Below are 17746 nucleotides of genomic sequence, written 5' to 3'. Positions count from 1 at the left end.
AGAATAAAGGAGACTGACACCATAGCATAATGTGAAGTTTTCATTCCAGTGGTTTATATAGTTTCTTAGGATGAACTAAATTTTTTATTTAACACCACTAAACAGAACTGTACAAAAACAAAGATTTTTAAATGACTTGCCAAATTTATTGTAATGAATATTTAAAAGCACAACTCTATAAATGTCTGTCTGGGTAAAGAAGCAAGCTATCTTCATTTTTAGAGTAAGCTTGAAAGTTTGGAATGAAAGAGTAGACTGACTGGTTTTTTTCCCTCCCAAACTGTCTATATTTAATCTCACTGGAGTATTGGTATACAAAGAACCCATATATAATATTTAAGGAGATTCTGATCAACCTGGATTTTCCTGTATGATACTAGACCAAAAAGGTAGAACTTCCCCAGGGCTTTTAATGCTAGCAGACCAACTCCAAATTATTATTCTGCTCACAGCCCTGCACAAAGGTCTTGGCCTTGACGAAAACCTGCCCTCTGCCTTACCTGCCACCTCTGAGAGGAGGACTGGTAGGCTCCGTTGGAGCAGAGCCAGAGCAAGAGGGAAGGACTTAGCTGGGAAGTTACTTGGCACATACCTTAGATGTGTTCCTGTATCAAACACAATGGTGCCGCTAATCTCTTTTCACTCAGGTCAGGTCTTAGGTGTTCTTAAGTCTGTATCATCAAACATGAAGCATCTCTTGTAAAAATTTCTTCTTTGGATTAAAACAATTCCCGTAAGGAAATATAAGCACTGACTATCTAAACATAAATGCTAAATTTCTAACTTGTTTTAAATATGACTCAAAGAATCATCTAGAATTCTGTGGCAGCTACTCTGAGTTCTTATTAACAAAAAGTAAGAAAAATGTAGGGATGAATTACTGAAGTTCGAAAATCAAATTCTGATTTCTTAACACACATAACAGATATTTTTACATTCAGGATTAAGATGTCTTTAAGAGTTGAAACGACTTTGGAGGTCATCCAGCCCAACTTCCATCCAGATATCACGCCTCTCACATATAGTAGTCTTCTGAATTATAAAAATTTATAAAGTTATTTCCAAAAAAAGGCTACATAAATAAAAAATATCTATTTATAGAAATATCTATTTAAATTTTATAATTTAAATATTCAAATCAAATTGGGTAGAAGCAGTTTCCTCTCACCCCCAGACCGTATTTACACCCTGTAATGTCAAGTTACATTTAAACAATGATGTAGTACTACCCGACTAGAATGGGGAAAAACAGTGCTCTAACACAGTCCCTAATGTTTTCATGAACATAAACTACAAGCCATGTATATGAATTATATCACAATGAAGCTGTTAAAAAAAAAAAAAAAAAGGAAGCAAGTAATTTGTTAACCTGGACTTTGGTCTCTCATTTAAGGTCTGGTTTTGGAATGCAGATTTTTTTTGCAAGTCCAATAAAAGCAATCTCTTAGTCTACATATGTATGTATTGTACTCATTTACAAGGACTGTGAATTCACTGCATCACAAATCAAGAGGAGCTTTGGTGAATAAACAAGTATGCCCAACACAAAAAATAAGTCTTGACTGGTTGAAAGTATAAAAGGTTTGACCTTATTTGAAATATGAAAAGGCTGAGTACATGGAGGAATATATGAAAATACTCAGCACAGACACTATGAAAGTCAAATAGCAAAGTAACTTTTCTCTCAAAAAATTATTTTAGGCCACCGTATATAATGGAACTTATTGCTATTTGAATTGTCATTTAAAAATAGGTTCATCTATAGAAGAAATTATGTGTCAGCAATACTCTTTACTAGTAATAAAAGGCTATGCCCCTTTTAGAAGACATACTCTCTGAACCTCACTCCTAAATCTGTTTTTTTCTCATTCTCAAAATGTATGTATCTGATCAAACTGACCTTACTAAAATCCCACAAATTATAAATCAATTAAAGTTCTGATTTCGTTAATTTTAGCTTGTTTCATTTCATTAGCATTTGTTTTTTTAGTTCCAAAGGCTCCAGCTGCAAGTTCTCTTTTTGTGTTTTGTATTTTCAGCATATTTTCTTCAACAGAATCCTTCACAATGAACTTTAAAAGAAAAAAAAGTAAAAGTGGCTAAATATTTATTAGGAATAATATGTACATATATATATATATATATATATATATTTATACATACATAATATGTATACTTTTTTTTGGGCAATACTGGGGATGGCACCCAGGGGCATTCTACCTCCAAGCTACATCCCCAGCCCTATTTTTATTCTTTATTTTGAAACAGGCCTCAATGAGTTGCAAAGAACTTCACTAAGTAGATGAGGCTGTTTGCAAACCACAATCCTCCCATCTCAGCCTCCCAAATGTTGAATTATAAGCATAACCCACCATACCCAGCTTAAAAATATTTTAACACAAAAAAACTCTACTAAGAAAACTAAGTAAGTACTGCTGAGAAGCATGAAGGATAAATACACTAACAACACTGCCCATTAAAAACAGAAAGAGGCGTGTGTGGTGACACACACTTGTAATCCCAGTACTTGGGAGGTTGAGACAGGAGGATCGCAGGTTCCCAGCCTGCCTCAGCTACGTGAGACCTTGTTTCAAAATATAGAACAAAACATAGGAATGGGGCAATAACTCAGAGGTACAATGTCCCTAGGCTCAATCCCCAATATCACAGATAGATAAATAAATATACTCAGAATAAATTTTAAGACTTGATAATATAAACGAATTTGTATTCTTACAAGTATTATACAATTCTCAAAAATGTGCAACAGTTTATAAGAAACTGTTTGGCTCCTTTTTTCTCATTATACAGCAAGAATATTCTATAATATTAGGGCTGAGCACTGCTGTCCTTTACCCCTCAGTACAGTTTTATCATATAAAGAATACAGCTGAAAGGACAGAAGTTTCACCTAATATGCAATTCTGTAGCTAAAATATGAGCAATATGAACTTAGCATTATATGTAGAAAAGCAAATGAGAAAAAACTGAAGAGATGTATTATCTATAATTCCCATATAAAAATATTCTTTATTACTAAAAGGTTTTCAAAGGAATCAAATTCAATAAATCTCAAACAATATTTATGATAATGGGCTCATATACACATTTTTGGTGTGTGTGGTACTAGACATTGAACCCAGAGGCATTCTGCCTCCAAGCTACAGCCCCCCCCCCCTTTAAATTTTTAAACAGGGTCTTGCTAGGTTGCTGAGAGTCTGAGTTTCTGAGGCTGTCCTGGAACCTGCAATCCTCCTATCTCATCCTCCCAAGAATTGGGACTACAGGTAGGTGTGCCCCACCACACCTGGCTATATACATTTCATATGAACAGAAAAAACAGGATGAGCTTAAAAAATAGTGACTATATAAATGGTATTTGGAACAAATCTTTGAAAGAATCAGAAATAAAGAATAGTTTTTAAAAATCTGAATACAAAGTTGGGCATGGTGGCACATGCTAGTGTGAAGCTGAGACAGGAGGATCGCAGGTTCAAGAACAGCCTCAGCAAGTAGCAAGACCCTATTTCCAAATAAAATCAACTTGGAGTTGCAGCCCAGAGGTAGAATGCTTCTGTATTCGATTCTCAGCACCACACACGCACAAAAAAAGATCTGAATGCATAACTTTCTGTCCTAAGCAAGACTTTAAAATCTAGAAGCTATTAAGAAAATGGACATATTTTAAATCATAAATAATTCAAAGCTTGTTCATGACAAAAGTTTCATAAGGGTTAAAGACAAGAAAAGGCTGAGATCGGCCATTTACAACATATATAATACAAAATCAAAATATGTAAGAGAATCAGTTATAAGACTATATTTGTACTATAACTATGATAACTGGCAAAAGATATAACAAGTTGGGCATGGTAGCACACACTTGTAATCCCAGTACTTTGAGAAGCTGAGACAGAAAGATCAAAGGTTTGAGGCCAGCCTCGGCAAGTACTGAGACTCTCATCAACCCAGTGAGACCCTGTTTCAAAAAAATAAAAATGAAAATAAATAAATAATAAATAAATAAATAATAGGGCAGGGGGTATAATTCAGAGGTATAACGCCCCTGGGCTCAACCTCCAGTTTCTTGACCATCTCATGAGCCAAAATTTCTATCAGTCTTATATGATATAATAAAGCTAATTTTTATTTTGAAAGCAAATTGACAAGTAATAAAAATTCTAAACTAGAATTCTACTTTTCTTAATCTATCCTGAAAAAGCACTTTTAGATATACACAAAGTTGTGTGTACAAAATGCGCATTATGGCATTGTTAGTATTAGCAAAAAAACTGAGCTAGTTAATAAATTATGATATATCTATACACAGGTGTTAAATACAATAGGTTTGTAGAAGAGTTAACTTCACAAAGACAATGTAGAAGGGTGGTTGCCAGGGACTGGGGAAGGAAGGAATGGGGAGTTTGCATCACAAATGTAACCTAGGTACAGAAATTAATTTGGAACAACAGAAAGGTTCTGCAGATGACGGTGGTAATGATGAACAACAATGTGGATGTAACTTAACACAACTGAACTGCACACTTAACAACAATGGCCAAAATGATATTTTTTTTTTTGGGGGGGGGGGGTGATACTAGGGATGGAACCCAGAGGCCTTCTACCTCTGGGCCATGTTCCCAGACCCATTTTATATATTATTTGGAAACAGGGTCTAAGTTGCTGAGGCTGGCTTCTAATGCTGGCTTCAAACCTGTGCAATCCTCCTCTCAGCCTCCCAAACGCAGGGATTACAAGCGTGCGCCACCATGCCAGGCTCAAAAGGATGAATTTTAAAAATATGTAATCACCATAAAAAAATTTATCTACTGTACTAACAGTATACTCCAGTGTTTAAGAATATATCACAGAATAATAAAGTATGATCACATTTAGTTTTTAAATTTTTAAAAAGTTAAGATAAATATAAAATAAGAATCCATGCGACTACAAAAAAAGGCCCTTCATTGGCCTATTTTAAACTATTCCCGGAGGAGAAAAGAGGTGAGTTTTTACACATGTTGCTTAATTCTACTTCAATTATTACAACAATGTATTCATGTACTGCTTGTATTATTCTTAAAATCTTGAACAGGTGGTTTAGAAACTTACTTTTGTGATGATTACTTCTTGCTTCTGGCCAAGTCTATGGCATCTGTCAAAGCACTGATCCTCAGCCGCAGGATTCCAGGCCTAGCAAGAACATGATCTGCGTTACTATTCGCCCTGCTATGTGGGCATGTGTCATTAGTCCTTTCCTTTCAGGATATGGACTGAGGGCAGACCCACATCCCAGTCACTAGACAGACAAGCATTCTCCCACGGCATTTCACACCACTTCTAATACTGGCTGAGTATCTCTTACATGAAATACCTGGGACCAGAAGTTTTTCAGACTTTGAAATGTTTACATAGACTTTACTATGATTACCCCCTAATCCAAAATGCTCCCATCTAGAGCTTTTTGAGTCATGTCAATGCTCAAAAAGATACAGACTTCGGAGCACTTCAGGCTTTCGGATTAGGGGTGCTCAACTTGTACACAATAAAAGGTTTTGCCAAGTCCACTGGTGATGCACGCTGGTATCCTAGTGCTTGGTAGGCTGAGATAAGAGGATCCCAGGTTTGAGGCCAGCCTCAGCAACTTAGTATGAGGGCGCCAGCCAGAGGTAGAATGCCCAAGTTCAATCTCTGGTAACAAAACAGTAAAAAAGAGTGAAGGGGAGGGGTTGACATACATGTCAGCACCCAACAGAAATATGTTGATTAGTCAAATTATTTCTTAGGGTTTTTTTTTTCATTCTAAAGTCTATCTATGTATACTTAGAGATAAGAATTCATATATACTCTTAGATGGCTTAATTTACAATAGAAAAGATGCCAATTGTGTTAGCTCCATTAGAAGCTCATAGAAGACATCAAAATCTTACCTCCCTACTCACTGTTGCCATGAAAAGGTAACTGAATCTTATTTTTCTGTTTTTTTTTAAAGTTAGAAACAACACTAAAAAACTTAATGCATTCAATGAAAAGCAATCAAATGACTATAAACTGACTGTCAAACATTTTTTGGTTTTTGCACTATGGGGATCAAGCCCTTTGTACTTCTAATCTTGAGATAGTGTCTCACAGTAAGTTGGCCCATGGTGGCCTTGAACTTGGGATCTACCTGTTTCAGCCTATAGGTGTGCTCAGCAGAAGCCTGACAGTTGTTTTTATTTATTTATTATTATAACTATTTAAGAGCTGAGTCTCTGGTCAACTTTATAATACTAATTACCGGAATATTAACAACCTCTTTCTTATCCTAACAAAAATAAGTTGGGGATTTGTTCTAAAAGTCAGCTTTTAGGACTATCAGAGTTAATATAAAGCAAATTAGAGTTAAAATTATTTTAAAAAATAACTGTAAAACTCTAATGAAGATTTAAAACTTCAACCTCAGCTCCAAGGCAAACAAACTGCTGCCACCCATGATAGCTCACGTATGACCCTGGCTGTAATCTTACCGAGGGTCGCCCTCAGGTACAGTCTATAGAGGAGGGGCACACAGATACATACATTCAACTAGGAAGCCTCACTAGAATCACTACAATTTTTATCTCAGTAAAATTCCTATGCTATGAATCTTCTATTTCAGGCAACAAGTTAAAAATGACAAATCTTAGACCTGTAAATGCACAGGAATAACACACACAAATACCTCCAGCCACACAGTACCCAGTACAAATTAGAAATTAAATTAGCTCTGGGTCCTTATGGCCCAACAGCCCCTTTGTGTTCAGAAAAAGATGCTCACATATGGATGTGGCTTCACAACACGCAGCTTGGCAAGTAAAGTTCAGAGTAAATTTTAGTTCTTATTCTACGGCTAAGCTTTTATTGCAAAACCACAAGTGACTATAGTTTTATTAGGCAATAAAATAGAACATTCCATTAATGGTATTTCCCAGATTGTGAACCCTAACCACTTGCACTTGAGTTGCTTATATGTTAAAAAGGCACTTTCTTGGATCTCATCCAGGAAATCCTAAAGCTCTAAGAGCAGAGGACTCAAGTTACAATATAAACTAATTTCCAAACACATTAAAAACTGAGACTACTAAGTGCACCATGACAGTAGTCAGATTCCCAATTCCTGGGAAATTCCCAACTGTCACTGACACAAAGCAGGGTCTTGTCATTTACCGAATGAACGAACCCCCACCCTAAAACATTATAGCTGCTGGACACCGAGTCTGTATCCGGAAGTAAGGGAGCGCTGTGTAGCAGTACTACTCAGAATTATAGACCATGGCTCTGATTGGCATATTACTAGCTGTGTGATGCTGGCCTTATTATTTGCTTTTGTGTACATCAGCTTCCTCCTGTATAAAACAGGGATAATGTATTATTTGCTTCATAAGAATATTGTGAAGATTTCAGCTAATATACGTTAAATGCTTAAGAGAAAGCGCTCAGTATACACATTTACTAAGTTACTATCTATTTCTAAAGTTCACCTAAGAATTTTCACTATCAGTTATAATAAGAGGTATTTGCCAAATAGTCTTTTACTTTTCTGAAGGAAACCCATTTTGAAAGGTCTACAGCATTACTTACTGGATCCATTAAAAACACTCGAGAAGCTGCACATAGATTCAAACCAACTCCACCTGCTTTTAAGGACAGCAGCATTACAGTTGGAGATCCTGCTTCAGTGTTTTGAAAACACTGAATTGACTCGACTCTTTTCTTTTGGGCCATGGAACCATCCAAACGAGTAAACACAAATCCAGAAGCTCTAAATAAGGAAAAGAAGAGCCACAAGTAACATCACGCTATAAAGAAATTGTGAGTTACAAATCTTAGTTCAATCATTCTTTAATTTACTCCAACAGTACAGCACATGCTAGGAAAGCGTCACCACACTGAGCTACTCCCTGAGCACTAATATATTTTAACAAATGGTCACCAAGCACCTACTAATAAGCCAGCTACTGCAATTTTTTTCTGATAAATTCAGGACTTAAATCTTTAAAATTCTATGTTACCAAGAAAGTCTCTGCTGTGACTTTAAATTTTGCGTTAGAGATAAAATAACTAAAACTAGTAAAAATTTATCTTTTTTGTGATCCAAATCAGTATGTGTATATTCCACACCTGCAGAGACTGTGTACTGATTAAATCCCCAATATGAGTAAAATACTTTTACTTAAAGTGAAAAGCAACGTTAAACTCACCTAAGTGGTGTCTCTATCAAAGATAGGAGTGTTGTGAACTGAGAAACAACTAAACTTTTAATGTTGGGGTTCTTCGTTCTTAGTTCAATCAAAGCATGCATTAGAGCGTTAATCTGAAAAATAGCAAGATATCCATTAGATTTCAGTTGAAATTGCCAAGATTAGCACCAAATTGAAAAAAAAATTTATCATGTACTAATTAGTTATATTTTTTTGTGTGTGTGGTACTGGGGATAGAACCCGGAGGCATCCTACCTCCAAGATACACTCCCAGCCCTATTTTTAATTCTTTTTTTGAAATAGAGACAGTCTCACTGAGTTACAAAGGGCCTCACTAAGTAGTAACCGAGGCTGTCCGTGAACCGGGACCCTCTTGTCTCAGCCTCCCAAATGCTGGGATACAAGTGTGTACCACCACGCCCTGCTGGCCTAATTATACATTTTAATGGGGTTCAGTGTGATAGTTCCATACATGCATATACTGTGCACTGACTAAGTTCCCCAATTTTCTTTAGAGAAAGGTTATTGCTATGTTACCTAACTAAAAGGCAAAAGTAAAGACTAATTTTTAAAGAGAAGCCTGAAAATAATACTGAACCCTTTCTCTTTTCTCTCAAGTTTACCACTTAAAGTAAGCAAAAGGTCAGTAGCCTCCATGAGAAATTTTATGTGACAAGATTACTTTACCTTTGAGCTGGATGTCCACTCTGTATTAGACTTTTTTTCACCGTCACATGCCAATTCTTCTTGAGGACATTCTAATAACTTGTCTCCATGTAGATCATTTCTGCATAAAGGGCATTTAGCATGTGGCTGTATAACAAAAAACAAAGTAGGAACCACCCTTACAGAGGAACAGAAAATAAAATTTGCCAATCTTAATTTTTTGTGGTAAATTCTGTATCTCTTTTGGCTAACATTTTATTAAGCCAGATTCATCCACACTTAAACCTTTATAAGTTGAACTCCAGAAAAATACAGCCTTCTAAGATGTCAGTAGCATTGAAAAAGACGGAAGCAAAAAAGACATGACCTTAAAAGCAGCAGGAGCTCAAACCCCAAGTACCATGGCACTTGCAGGCAAGCGAAGAAACTATGAGTAACACTTTCTTGACCCTAACTATTAATACAGCACACTACTTTGAACAGTTATTCAGGGGGAAAAAAAGCCCTGAAGGCTTATCAAGCTAACAGTTTATAAAAGATGAACAGCTTTCAAATCCATCCCGATCTACTAAACCCTATCAGATTCATTCAAATCAACATCTGTTATTATCCATTTGTACTAAGACCTGCTAATAAAATCAGATTACATTTTAAATAACTAGACATCAGACACTATTATAATAAAAAGAATTCTGAAACTAAAACTGTGTTAGAAATCAGTATACTAGGATTACCTTTTAATTTTTTTGTGGTACAGGGATTGAACTCAGGGGCATTCTACCTCCAAGCTACAACCCCAGCTCTAATTTATTTTTATTTTAAAACAGGATTTCACTAGGTTGATGAGAGTCTCACTATTTGCTGAGGCTGTCCTCAAATCCGTGATCTTTCTGTCTCAGCCTCCCAAGTACTAGGATTACAGGCGTACAACACTACAACACCCGGCTCTAGGATTACCTTTGGAAGGAGGAAGAGGTTAAATGACTGGGATGGACTATAAGATGTGGGTAGTAGTTGACATGAATGTGTTTACCATATGATAATTCACTAAGCTATACAACTGTAATTTGTACATTAAAATAGTGAAGTCATCATAAAATGTCATTATTAAGTCTATGTGCAAAAGTCTTCTACTTCCGTGGAACTGGGTTTCTATGACACTAAAGAAAGGTGCACCGCTCCATCGACAGTGAGCCCACACTGGGCAAAAACTGACCTGCTCATTCTGAATGACTTGGCAAATACAAGGTTTACAAAATACATGTGCACAGTGTGTTATCACTGGAACTGTAAGAGAATCCAAGCAAATTGCACATTCTTCATCTGAACCTGAACTCAGAATTAACTTCATCTTCTTTATTAACTTCTTTCTTAGTTCTTCAGGTGTATCATTTCCTAGAGAAAAGGCTGAAAAATTTAATTTCAGAGCAAGATTTAAAATGTGACAAGTTAATTTACCTTACATAAGAAAAACTTCTGCTTGATAGTATAGGTAGTCTTTTCTCTTTTTGTTATAGATAAAATGTATGGCTTCAATTTGAAATTAGAAACATTTAAAAAATACTAGCCAACTCATAGACCTCATGCAAAAGGAACAATATAATCTGCCATACTAGTGCAAAATAAAAGGCAGATGCAAGTTGCATCTGTCACTAGAAAGCTTACAAAGGCCTTATTATTCTATTTCATTGGTAAAAAGTTCTTGAGCCCTTCACTAAAAACAATGTCCACTTGACAAAATGAAATAACCCATGTTTACGCCAAAAAACAAATTTCATTCTGATTTAAATTATAATTTAATTATAATGGCATGAACCAATTATAATAGCATGATCCCATCATATCTCCTTACCTGAGGAACCACCAGAAGACACTGCGCTTGTAAGAAGATGCGTATGACAACATATCTGCCGCAATCTGAGCAAAAGCCCCAGGACATCTGCGTAGTGTGCAAGGACAGTCCCTTCATTAAAATACCTAAAATAAAAATGCAAATATTGTAAAATCCTCCAATTTCGCTGCAAACCACTTCAAAACAATAAAAAACAGAAAAGTAAACTCTATGAAACTGAGAGATTTATAACAATGAAGCACTATATATGAGACATGGCTACCAATTGTAGTAAAAGTTTGTTAAGATGTTGAAAAGATTTAACTGCGTATCTGAAACAGACCTGCCAGCTCACAATTCTTTACAACAGACAGCACACCCTGAAGGGAAATCCACAGCTCTCATGTGCAAAAACAGAGCGCATGTCTGGTGCTCTGAGCTTCCCTGGCCAAGTTTACTCCAACAAGAAGGGAATGCAGGCTGAATAAGCAAACACATGGAGGCACTAGGTTTTCAGAAAAAAAGGCTATGGACACAGCCCTTCACCATCTAAGCAACCACAATGCTTCTCATTTCTGATGTGTAAGCACTAATTAAACATAGAACAAACATATATCCCATGAGTAAGTGAAATGTTTCCTGCTGATCAGGAACATGGCTATGAATTTCCCATGAATCTGAACAACCAAACAGCTGTGCAGAATATAATCAAAGATATTCAAACATTAAGTAAGAGTCAACACAGAGCAAGGTGGGCAGCAAAGAAACTCACTAGGTAAGTGCTGCCTCAGGACAAACAAAAAGTACAACCAAGGACACCACCACGACATTCTATGACTCAACAAAACAATTCCTCCTAAAAATACAACAGCTTAAGGCAAAGACAAAGAGCTCTGAAAAGATATGGTCTGTTAACACAGAGATGAAAGGACAGAGTGTAAAACAGAAAGTGAACCATCAGAGAAGGGAAAGCCACACTGAAACCAGCATAAAAAAGACTGGCCACTGACAAAAACAAACAAAAACAGGAAAACCAAAATTTAAAAAGACAGAAATAGAAATACCTATGAAAAGCAGACAAAAGACATCTAGTAGACACAGAAATAAAATGGAATCAAAAACAATATGTAACAGTATTTCCAGGAAAGGGGAGGGGAAAAAATACGACCCAGAATCCAAAGATTTAAATGGTACCACATGTCCCATAGAAGTCTAGAGAGGTCTTGGCCAAACTGCTAGATGAGAGCAAGACAGAGAAAGAAAGGGAGAGAATAAATGAACATGAGATTATCAGGGTTCTCCACAGAAATATTTAATACAAAATACAGTGGCTCAAGGCTGAGGTAGAAGGATGGCAAGTTCAAAGCCAACTTCAGCTCTTAGTAGGACCTTACCTCAAAATAAAATTTACAAGGAGTTGGAGATAGAGCTGAGTGATGGAGTACTCCCAGGTGCAATCCCCAGTACTGCAAAGGGGGCAGGGAGGGGAAATATGCAGGTATAATGACAATACAGATTCTGAAGGAAAGAATGGCTGGTCCAAAACATTAAACATCTGGCCAAGCTGGTATTTCAGTACTGAAGTGACAGAAGAAACACAGTCTAATGATGAGGGGGAAAAAAATTTTTTTTAAACTGGGGGTGGAACACAGGGGACTTTTCTACCTCCGGGCTATACTCCCATACCTATTTTTATACTTGGAAAACAGGGTCTCACTAAGTTGCTGAGAGCCTCACTAAGTAGCTGAAGCTGGCTCCGAATTTGTGCACGCCTGTCTCAGCCTCTCAAGCGCAAGGATTACAAGCGTGCGCCACCACGCCTGGCTGAGAACACAAATTTTGGAAATAGACTTTTGAATTTAAAACCTGATTCTGCCAATTTAACTACATAACCTTGGAAGAGCTGAAACCTGTGTTGAGCTACAACCCTGTGTCTTGAGCTTCTTTCTGTAAAGTGAAAGTAAGTACCTCCTGGAACTATCTTATTTAAAGTTAAAACATGAAAAGCATTTTTTTTATTTTTTTATTTTTTATTTTATTTTTTTGCAGGTCTGGGGGTGGAACACAGGGGCATTCGACCTCCGAGCTACACCCCCTGCCCTATTTTTTATTCTTTATTTTGAAACCGGGTCTCACTGAGTTGCAGAGGGCCTCACTAGGTAGCTGAGGCTGTCCGCGAACCGTGATCCTCCGGTCTCAGCCTCCCGAGAATGCTGGGATTACAAGCGTGCGCCACCACGCCCGGCTATGAAAAGCATTTAGAACAGTGTAAGTAAGTATGCTATTATTAGTAATAGTGCTATTATGGCAACAAACATTTCTGAATATTTAAGAGCACAAGAAATAGGCAACATAAAAGCTAAACTTATAAACTCTAAAATCAAACTACCAAAGTTTAAATAACAACTCTTGTCATTCACTAGCTTTGTAACATACAAGTTGCCTAACTGCTCTGTGCCTTGCCTTGTGAACCATCACTGTACTGACTTAATGAAATTGTTAATATATAAGTAGAAATATAAATCTATTACCTATTAAGAAGAATATTTTAAAGATAACATTTCTTCTCTGAGAACAGGTTCAATAAAGCTATTCTTCAATCTTTTCAGAACAACGTTCCTTAACACTGCACTTATTCCTTGGCCTGGTTGCCTCTCGCTGACTCTTAGCATCTCAGTCTAAGAGCCCTTTTGAGGACCCACTAATGCCAAGTACAACAGAAGCTTCCCCCTACCTCACCACCCTCTCCTAGGCCTCCTAGCCCTCCCCTAACTTCACTCGCTCCCTTGGGAGATCTCACTCAGCCTCACGGCTTCAATTTCATCTACACACAGGTGACCTGCAGCTTCTATACCAAACTAAGAATAGGCCCGACTGTTCTCATAGTGCATAGGTTTTCCCTGAATCTTCTATTAAAACAACTTTAGTTCTTATCCCTTCCTCGGCAACCACACACATACACCAAAAAAATCATGTTTTTTAATTGCCTGTTTCTTCCTGTTAAAAATATAAGTTCTCTGATGGCAGGGACTTTTACTCTGCTGTAAAAGTTGCTTTAATTAGATGCTTAATAAATTTAGATGCTTAATAAATTTTTGCTGAAAAGAACGGGAAAAACATTTTCAATTATCACAAGATTTGGATTTCTAAAATCTGCTTGGAATAATTTTTCTTTACTAATCTCACTGACTCCTATTAAACTTGGTTTGCACCTAACCTTGCTGAATTTCTTATGTTTTGAAGATTTCCAATTTCTGCAGTTTTGTTCTTTTACTTTTCCCCTATTTCTTCTGGTCCCTATAGGCATTCAAACATGCTTTTTTTAAAAAAAATTTTTTTTTTTTTTTTTGGTGGTACTGGGGTTCCTGGAAGCCCTTCTACCTCCGGGCTACACTCTCAGACCTATTTTATATTTTTATTTGGAAACAGGGTCTCTTAAGCCAGCGCAGCTGACTCTGAACCTGGGCGATCCTCCTGTGTCCGCCTCCCAAGCGCGGGGATTACAAGCGTGCGCCACCACGCCCGGCCTCAAGCATGCTTTTGCTTGGATTACAATTACTCACTTTCAACCAATACTGATTCCCTTTTAATTAACTTCATCAGTTCCTCATCTCAGATTTCCACATTTTCTTGGAAAGTCACGCTGACTCATTTCTCTACCCTGCATCCAATACTACATGGAATATTCTGACACTCTACCAACCTTACCTAAAATTTTTATTATGGTTACAAATCAAATTTACCTTCTACTTCCTAGCCTCAAAATCCATAGCCTGTAAGGTTGATATAATTTATTTCCACATCAGGATTCAATTGGCTATGTTTTCTTCTGTCTCATCCATACTCTCTTCCTCTTAAAAGCAATTATTCAAAACTCAAAAACCAATCTAGGAATCCAGTATTGATCCTCCACACCAATCTCACTTTCTTTCCTTTTAAAGTTAAATTACCGGAAAATAAAATGGCCCCCTCTACAGTTTCAACTTCTTTAGAAAACACTTCCCTATGCTGAGTTTACAGCATGAACTCCTGAATGACAAAATTAAAGTCACTTCAGAGTCAGCACTATGACACGACTGACCATTCCCTTTCGTGTGATACAACTTTTTTCTTTTCTTCATTATTTGCCTTTGATAAATCTTCTACAGTGTATTTTTTAAAAATCCTAATTCTTAAATGTGCAAATACCCCTCACGGTTCCCTGTTCCTTCCTTTCTTCTCAGTCATCCTCTTCACAGGGGTTTTTATTATTTATTTTTAGTGCTGGGAATTGAACTCAGAGGCATTCTAACCTCTGACCTACAGCCCCAGACCAATTTTATTTGGAAACAGGGTCTCTAAAGGTTGTTGAAAGCCTAACTAGCTGAGGCTGGCTTTGAACCTGTGATCCTCCTGTTTCAGCCTTCCAAGCACTGGGATTACAAGTGTACGACCCCATGCCTGCCTCTTCTCATTGTTTTTATATACTCACATGATACAAAGTCAGAAAAGAAGCAAGCAAGATATTCTGACTAGCAATTCAGAACTTACTATTTTATATTAACTGTAAATTTTTTCCATATTTAAGGTTTACTTACCTGGTGAATTATATTTATATTTCATTCACTTAAACTATTTTTTAAAAAATGGCTTTCTCATACCTTCCAATAGTAGCTCTGCCTTCATTTTTCACAGACTGATAAATCTTTCTCTCTTCTTCTGAAAGTGTAATGTGCTGAATAAATATTTTACGTTCTGGCAACTCCAAAACAGGTTTTCCTTTAATTTTGCTTGTTTTTGTTCTTCTAAGTGTGATATTTTTAATTAAGGACTGTAAACGCCTAGTCAAAACAAAACAAATAATTACAAGTGCTGAGATTTCTCCCCAACTAAATACACAGCACAGTTTAATCCTAGGTCCCATACCAACTTTTCCTAATTATTCTCCCCATTTTTATTCTAGTCATTAACCCTTTTATTTCTCAACTCTCTTGCCAACTACATCCACACTCAAAGTCTTAATAAAGTGCAAGGCACTTAACTAAGTATTGTGAGAATACACAGGTAAGATCTGACCTTCATGAGCAAAAAAAAAAAAAAAATCAACCAGGTGTGGAGACACATGCCTATCATCCCAATACTTGGCAGACTGAGAAAAGAGAGTCAGAGGTTCAAGGCCAACCTCAGCAATGCAGCTAGACTCTCAGCAATATAGAGAGACCCTGTTTCAAAACAAAAAATAAAAAGGCTAGGGGTATAGCTCGGGGGTAGCACACCTTTGGCTTCAATCCCCAGTAACACAAAATCAAACAGAAAGGCCGGGCGTGGCGGCGCACGTTTGTAATCCCAGCACTTGGAAGGCTGAGACAGGAGGATTGCACAGGTTTGAAGCCAGCCTCAGCTACTTAGCAAGGCTCTCAACATCTTAATGAGACCCTGTTTCCAAATAAAGTATAAAATAGGTCTGGGAGTATATAGCCCGGAAGTAGAAAAGTCCCTGGGTTCCACCCCCAGGTGCCACCAAAAAAAAAAAACAACAAAAAAAAAAAACAAACAAAAAAAAAAAAACAAAAAAAAAAACAAAAAACAAAACAAAAAAAAATCTTATGTAATATATAAAACTCAAAGTAATTTTTTAAGTAACAAGTGTCCCCCCAATAAACATGACATGAGAATTAAAAAATGGAGAAATACCTTCTTAGTCCCACAATTTTCACATTTTCTTCTTAGTATTAAAAAAAAAGGCTTACACTCTTAAAAAAAAAAAAAAGAAAAAGAAAAGAAAAGGCTTCCCCAACAGTGAAATTTAACATAATTACAAGTTTAAATATTGGTTCTGAGAAATTAAGTGGAGAGTTCTGCCAACTAAGACAGTGGTTCTTTCTTCTACTCTATTTCATTTTCTTTTTCAATGCTGCCTACCACATTTATGATGGTTTTATAACCCACTAAGGGATCCCGAATTTTAAGTTTAAAAATCCTAATTTTAAACATCACTGTTCCAGACAAGAACACTTGATCATTTCCCCCAAACAGGGCAAGACGGCTACTGCTGAGTTTTCATTTGCGTTCTAAAGTTTTTAATCTGTGTCCACCAGAAACAAAAATATAAGACTTTCTCATAAAAACTTGAGGTCACTGAACATCACATCATTCAATCATCACTACGTAACTTATAAAAATTTAATGCATATTTTCCTATCACTGATGACTCTGCTAATTCCCACTGTAGGGTGACAGCAACACACTAAGACTACAAAACTGTGCCTTTCCTTTCAGTTTGGCTAAAAGAGAGGAATGGTAATTACTGGTAATTAGAAATCTTTTGTCTTCCCAAGTAAGAGCCACAAGTTTTGAGCTTCAAAGGCACTGAAATGCACATACTTTTTAGAGTCAAATAAAAATAGTAATGGAGTTGGCAAGTGGTTCCACTAACTGTAGCTAATAAATATATCAGTCATTACAAAATTACTTACTTAAGTCCTCCTTCATCTCCCATTGTGACAGGACGCTGTATTGTTCTGTGCCACCATTCTCTATCAATAAATGGTTTCAGTTTTAAAAAGGAAAGGAGAGACCACAAGTCCTTTAAAGAATTCTGGATAGGAGTACCTAAAAATAAAAAAATAAAAACTGTTATGTAAGTTCTTCCCTCCCACATTGGGGAACAAGCCCAGGGCCTTACACCTGCTAAGCAAGTGCTCTACCACTGGGCCACAACAACCACCCCTGGTATAACTCTTTAACCAGAGTGTTTAATAAGAATATCCATTTTGCCCAATCAGACAGCAGTTGAAAATAGAGATGCTGTGCCATTATCAGCTATGCCTGTAATCCTTTGTTAAACATATATACATCTTAAAATATAGCTGCTTTTTTTTTGGTGGTACTGGGGGTGGAACCCAGAAGATTTCTACCTCTGGGCTATACTCCCAGACCTTTTTCTTATATTTTATTTGGAAACAGGGTCTCACTAAATTGCTGAGAGCCTCACTAAGTAGCTGAGACTGGCTTCGAACCTATACGATCCTCCTGTCTTGGCCTCCCA

The 17746-nt window shown here is 36.8% G+C and overlaps 1 protein-coding gene across 1 annotated transcript in view; it reads right to left on the bottom strand.

Annotated features, from left to right (window-relative positions):
- Positions 1-1919: 1919 nt before the first annotated feature.
- HLTF (helicase like transcription factor) overlaps positions 1920-17746 on the bottom strand; it is a gene marked incomplete at both ends in the record, with an annotated part of 48367 nt that continues 32540 nt past the window's right edge. The window contains 9 exons of the mRNA XM_080696598.1: positions 1920-2072; positions 5113-5193; positions 7603-7783; positions 8223-8335; positions 8910-9035; positions 10105-10283; positions 10741-10865; positions 15360-15539; positions 17175-17310. Coding sequence (XP_080552724.1) covers positions 1920-2072; positions 5113-5193; positions 7603-7783; positions 8223-8335; positions 8910-9035; positions 10105-10283; positions 10741-10865; positions 15360-15539; positions 17175-17310 — 1274 coding nt within the window. The remainder of the gene's footprint in view (positions 2073-5112; positions 5194-7602; positions 7784-8222; positions 8336-8909; positions 9036-10104; positions 10284-10740; positions 10866-15359; positions 15540-17174; positions 17311-17746) is intronic.

The sequence above is a fragment of the Muscardinus avellanarius genome, assembly GCF_963383645.1.
Source record: "Muscardinus avellanarius genome assembly, chromosome: 5".
NCBI classification, from domain to species: Eukaryota; Metazoa; Chordata; class Mammalia; order Rodentia; family Gliridae; genus Muscardinus; species Muscardinus avellanarius.
The sequence above is the reverse complement of the archived record's forward strand: the minus strand, read 5'-3'. Positions and strand labels throughout refer to the sequence as shown.